At 37.0% G+C, this 6,572-nt stretch overlaps 1 protein-coding gene across 1 annotated transcript in view; it reads left to right on the top strand.

Annotated features, from left to right (window-relative positions):
* Positions 5,148-6,572, top strand: part of LOC107634508 (heptahelical transmembrane protein 2-like) — an 8,104-nt gene continuing 6,679 nt past the window's right edge. Inside the window, exons 1-3 of the mRNA XM_016337971.2 lie at positions 5,148-5,580; positions 5,724-5,831; positions 6,045-6,120. Of these exons, the coding sequence (XP_016193457.1) occupies positions 5,324-5,580; positions 5,724-5,831; positions 6,045-6,120 (441 nt within the window). The 5' untranslated portion in view covers positions 5,148-5,323. The remainder of the gene's footprint in view (positions 5,581-5,723; positions 5,832-6,044; positions 6,121-6,572) is intronic.

Below are 6,572 nucleotides of genomic sequence, written 5' to 3'. Positions count from 1 at the left end.
CTTGAATTGGGGTTGAAATAGCTTCAGAAATGAGTTGGGCTGGGTTTTGGAGGCCCAGAATTTGCCCCCTGCAATTTGCAATTAATGAGCTGACATAATTCGGGTCACGCGTACGCGTGGGTCACGCATACGCGTCCCTGTGCAAAAATACATCCACGCGTACGCATGGGTCACGCGTACGAGTCGCTCGCAAATCCTCGTTGTGCGTACGCACGCACACTTGTGCGTACACATGGGTGCTGAAACTTCCAAACTCCATTTCTTCATGGTTTCTTCCCTTTTGCATGCTCTTTTTCTCACTTCTTCAACCCATACTTGCCTTGGAAATCTGAAATCACTTAACAAACACATCAAGGCATCATATGGAATTAAAGTGGATAAAATTTAGCAATTATAAGACCTAAAAAGTATGTTTTCACTTTCAAGCACAATTTAGGAAGAAATCATGAAACTATGCTATTTCAATGGATAAGTGTAGGAAAAGTTGATGAAATCCACCCAAGTGGAGCAAATAAATACCATGAAATGTGGATTCATCAGGATCCAAAATTGTTGGTTGTGGAGTTGTATGCCCGGATCCCACACTTTGGTTTCTCTATCATCCTCTTGTTGACTTTCACTTGTACCCTTGGATGAACAATCTTGGACTCCTCCTAGTTGAACCTTGTACCACTTATGATTTGAACTCCTTTGACAACCAACACGCATTTCTTCATCATTTAACACCCCAAGAAGCACCTTAAGTTGGTGATCCGTTTCTAAAAGAGCATATTGGCATGGGCCTACGAAGCTCAATGAAGTTATTGTTACCCATTCAACTTGTCCTTGGGTTGGAGTCACTCTTGTAAGCTCTTGTATGGATGCTTCCACTTCTTGGGTGATCACCTCTTCCTCACCACTCTTTTCTAGTTCTTCACTATGTCTTTCAAACTCAAAAGTGGAAGGCTCCTCAAGATCATTGAGGGGGTTGACCAAGGTGGACAAAAAATCATTGATGATGCAATCCACTTCTTAATCAAATTCCCTCAACTCTCCACTTACCTCTTCTGGTTCACTAGCTTTACCTTCCTCCTTATGAGATTCAAGCCTTGACTCCTCTTCTTCTCCTTGAGGCTCCATGTTATCCTCTTCTCTACACTCCTTCATTGCTCCTCCACATTCCTCAAGGGGAATGTCTTGATTGTTCGAGCATAGTGAGGCTAAGCGGTTCACTGCTTCGGCTATGGTAGCCATAAATTCTCCTTACTTCTTTCGGAACCCTTCTTGCTCTTGGAAGAATGCTTGAAGGTCTTGTTGTTCTTGGGGCAAGGGTTAGAAAACTTCATATTGAGGTGGAAAAGAAGATTCAAAGGTTGGGAGAAAGGTTGTATGGGCGAGTTGTGTATCATGTGGGTGAGGGTATTGAGGTGGTATATAAGGTGGTGATGGTTCATATGGTTGGTAACAAGGTGTATAGACATTTTGATTCCATGGAGGTGGAGGGTGTGGTACTTGAAAGTTTAGTGGTTGAGGGTTGTGTATGGGGTATCTCTCATATCCTTGGACTTGATATTCATATAGGGGAGGGCTTGGGGAAGGATTTAGCTTGTTGTAGCATGGGGAAGATTCCTCTTCCCTCCATTGCTTCTCCCATTCCTTGATACAATCCCAATTTGAATTCATCATACCCTACAAAACAATCTCAACCAAGCTCCAAGCAACAAAGGTGATAGCTCATAGAGAAAGTAGAAAATAAAAGCAAAAGACATAAGTAAACAAGAAAAGCAAACACCTAAATATTAACAAAAACAACCAAATAACCAAAAAGTAAGATATTTACACTATGGACATATTTACAACAACCAAAAGATAGCACTCAATTGCATCCCCGGCAACGGCGCCAAAAACTTAACGAGTGGATAAATGTCGATCTAGAATTTCTCAAAATAGAATATGTTCGTTGCAAGTATAGCCTAGACCAACAAACAATCCTCTCAATCAAAGTTTAGTATTTTCAATTCAAAACATATAAACCGAGAGTCTTTCAACCTCGGTTCGTTCTCCATAGGATGCAATTGGAAATGTCACGCTTTTGGTTGTTAAGAGGACAAAAGGGGTTTTGCAATCAAAGAACAAAATATTAAAAGAACCAAGAAATAAAAGAACTAAGCAATGAGCGAAATTGTGAATTAATGCAAGTAAAGGGAAAACAAGATCAAAACTAGTGAAAATGCTATAAATGCAAAAAAAAGCCTTTACTTGGGAATGAGAATCCAAGGAATCCTATCATCGCCATAACCACAACTATGATAATTACGATGAGTCAATCTCGCCTAGTCAACCCAACCATCGAGGAGTAAGTCAAACAAGCATAATTGACCTTAATCCATAAGTCCTAGTTAACTTACCAAACTAGTTGATAAAAAGCTAACGTCAATGGAAACAAGAGTCAACTAACTACCCAAGAATTACCACTAAATGTCGGACATTATGACTCTAGTATCCTAGGAACTCAAACCACAAGCTAAGGTGGGAAAATCTACTCAAATTCTAAAGTTGACATTTTCACAAACACCTTGTGTGCATAAAAGTAAAACATGAAAAATTGCAAGGAAAAATAACAAACTATAACCAACTATCAACAATACCAACAATAAACATCCAAACAAATATAAAGAAAGCATGAAACATTAAATTCATCAATCAAAACTTCAAGAAACTCAAAATTGTAATTATAAACAAAGTAATTTGAACCATAAGAAAATAAAGGCAAAAGCAATGTAATTAAAGAGAAGATCAAGAGTACTTACAATAAAAGAAGCAAAAATCCAAGGAAAAGCTTGCTATAAAATGCTACGATGAAAATAAAAATTAAACCCTAAGAAAGCATTTTCTACTCTACTCCTACTCCTAATGCATTTTCTACCTAATCTACCCTAAAAAGCTTCTTTTTTTATATGTGTTGAATCCCCTTATATAGCACTCCAAAATTAGCATCCAAGCCTTCCAAAATGGGCCAAAAGCCCACAGAAAATGCACAACACGCGTTTCATTAATGAAATCACGTGCAGGGACCTGTGCGGACGCACAGGTGTGTGCATCCGCACACTTGGCTATTTTGGCTCCTGTGCGTATGCACGGGTACTTGTGTGCACACATGCATAGAAATTTCCTCTTGTGCGTACGCACGCTAGCTTGTGCGCACGCACACTTGGCTGATGTGGTCTTATGCGTACGCATGCTTGCTTGTGCGCACGCACACCTTGCTATGTGTGCTTTTCCATATTTTCTTCATGTGTTCTCCCTTCTACATGCTTTCTTCCACTTTTGCTTAGCCAATCTTGCCAAAATGACCTGAAATCACTCACAAAACATATCACGGCATCGAATGACATAACAGTGGAATTAAATTACTCGATTTAAGCACAAAAATGCATGTTTTCACATTTAATTCTAAATTAGGGATCAAACACAAAAGTATGCTATTTTGGTGCTTAAGTGAGTTCATGTGCTAGAATCCATCCAAATTGAGTCAAAATATACCATCAAATATAGACTCATCAATATACTACCAATACAGTTATATATATTCTTATCTTTTTAGGTCTATTTTCTTATTGTTCAAGAATATTATAAATTTTAAACTGTTTTATTTAGAAATAACGATGATAGTATTATACTAAAGTTAAAAAAATTATAGTTATAAAATACTATTTTTAATTTATCATGTCAAATTAAAATATAAACCCGTGCATCGCACGGATTTAACACTAGTAGCAAAATAAAAATAAAACCAATTATTAGAATAAAACTAAAAACAACTAATCAGAGGAATAAAAAACCAATTATTAGAACAAATAATTTACCTAAGAAGCATCCCAATTCTAGATGCAGAAGAATGCTACTGTGCTGACTGCAGCGCAAATGACAACAATGGCTGCGAACTCGCAGAGGACGACGAACAACAGTTTTGGTGCGTGCTGTTGCTATGCGTGGAGGACAACGGCGGCTGCTAATAAGTGGAAGAGACGACGTGCTGCTGGAAGAGATGGTGTGTGGAGTCGTGGAGGACAATGTAGAGAGAGAAGCGCTATGAGAAATGGGGAGGGAGAGAAAAGGGTCGCGCCGCCACGCTTTGATGATTCTGTCTAGCAGCATCGATAGCGAAGAAGAGGGAGGAGTTTTGGCAGTGAGATTTGGCGCTGTGGGAGGAGTTTTTGGCGCTGAGAGGTAGTGAGAGTTTAAAGGATTAGAGATTGGAGAGAGGGCTAGAAGTAGTTAGGATTTCTGATAGTCATGGGTGGGTTAAGTCATTTAGAGTGGGTCTTTTATATATATAGGGTTTTTGTAAAAAATTGGTCCGGTTCGATTCGATTAAGATTTTTAGTATCAGAATCAAAAATCAAATTAAATAAAAAAAAAAACTGCGTGCAAACTACTTTTTTTTTTTTTCAATTCGATTTTCAATTTATTTGATTATCAGTCTTTTTAGTTGGATTGATCGATTTTGTTCTATTTAAATCGGTTTTAAACACTCCTAGTACCTTGTGATAAAAGTGTATGAACCATCTACTCCCCCGACAATAAATCTTGCAATTGAATACAAACCCATAAAATAACTTTTTACCCTGTTGACAGTTACCTCATACTTCATCGATCATATGGATCTGTAAAAAAATAGTTAAATGAAATACAATCAATTTAATTAATTATTTCGGGAAAAATGTTAAGAAAAAGAAGGGGAAGATTAGATTTGTTATGACTCCTCAACATGCTTCTCAATCCCAAGTCTTAGAACTTTGGCTTTATCACATTTTTCTTGGTTCACACTGAAAACTCATTCTTCACCTTCTCCCAAAAGAAACGAGTCACTAGATTTGGCTTTTAAGTTCCGACAGAAATCTCACTTCTCATTCTCAACTTGCTGCCACCAAATCTATTTTTCTTTTTCTTTTTTCTTTTCTTTTTATGTCCGATTTCTCCCCAAAAATCAACAAGCGTGAAAGTAAAAAATGGTACACTTTCTTCTTTTTTGGTAATAAAACTTATTTAAAAAATAAACTAATACTAAAAAACACAAATTTTCAATACCAGAGAGTGAGAGACGTCCCATCCTATGTATAATTTGATTAATTTCTTATTATCAAAAAAATGAATAAGAAAATATTTTCACATGACTTTGTCTTGTTTTATTGATGAGTATATAAATAGAAGGAGAGAGATAGGATATACAAATACAAAGGTGTGAGAAGCAAAGATCTAGGAGGAATACGAAATAGCCGGCGACAACCTCGCCGGAAGGGAGTTAATTTATATTTCTTCTCCGGCGACCTTTTGGCGGAGGATGAACGGCAGCGTCCAATACCGGAGAGGCAAGAAGAGCGGCGGCAAACACAACGGAACGACTATGATGATGATGAAGGCGAAGACGAAAACGAAGGCAGAAGCGAGATTCGAACCTCGATTGCTCAGGTTCGAGGAGTTGCCGGAGTACATGAAAGATAACGAGTTCATCTTGGACCATTACCGTTCGGAATGGCCCGTCAAGGATGCATTATGGAGCATCTTCGCCTGGCATAACGAGACCTTAAACGTTTGGACGTAAGCCAATTTCATTTTTTGTGCTCTAAAAAATTCATTCAGGATACAATTAATTTGTATTTTGCTGTTGTGTAATTATTTTTTAATTGCTACTTCTTCTAATTATTACCATGTTTTCATTTTATTATGTTGGTATGGAGCAGGCATTTGGTTGGTTTTCTGATATTTGGGGCGATGACGGTCATGAGCTTGTTGCCCGTGGGAACCACTGGAACCGGCGGTCTTGGAGGCTTTACCTCAAATTTCTACAGGTATATATGTCGTCGTTGTTGAAGACAATATGGTTGAATACTTTTAATTTGGGTATATCTTTGGTGTTTTATATTAATGAAATCAGATAAGAAAAGCCTTTCCTAAAGAGAAATTCTTCTCGTACTTTTTATTTATACCAAATCATTAGCTAGACCTATAAAACAAAATGTCACGTTCTGATGTTGTATGCATCTTGTATGTGGTGGAGCCAGTAGGGCAGACGGAATGGGGTCGCTGACGACGGAGAAAGAGATCAATGGTTCTCCACACGACACAAATATGTTCCCGGTTAGTTATTTATTTACTCTACGTAATTAATTTGTTAGCATGTGGGTTTTTTTTTTATTTAGGTATGACTTAACTTGAAAACTCAGGTTAAGTCGACTTCACGTAAAGTTGATACCTGAGCCGTTGGATGCTATTAGATGAAAATTTAGTCAAATTAGTCAAATCATCTGATGGTTTTCAGGTATCAACTTCATGTGAAGTCGACTTCACCCGAATTTCCACCAACACTAATTATAACAACATTATCACCTAAATTTTAATCTATTTGTTAGAAAATAGATTTTCGTGTTAACCAAAAAACCTTCCCACAAAATAATAAACAAATAAAAGATTAAGAAAGGTAAAAAAAAGGTAAAGAAAAAATATTAGTTAATATTAGTTATGTTGTAAAATAAATAAATAAAAAAAAGAAAATAAATATAAAATAAATAAATATAAATAAAAAATTTTAT

Source organism: Arachis ipaensis, chromosome B03 (genome assembly GCF_000816755.2).
Source record: "Arachis ipaensis cultivar K30076 chromosome B03, Araip1.1, whole genome shotgun sequence".
Taxonomy (NCBI): domain Eukaryota; kingdom Viridiplantae; phylum Streptophyta; class Magnoliopsida; order Fabales; family Fabaceae; genus Arachis; species Arachis ipaensis.
This window is presented reverse-complemented; position numbering and strand designations above follow the sequence as displayed.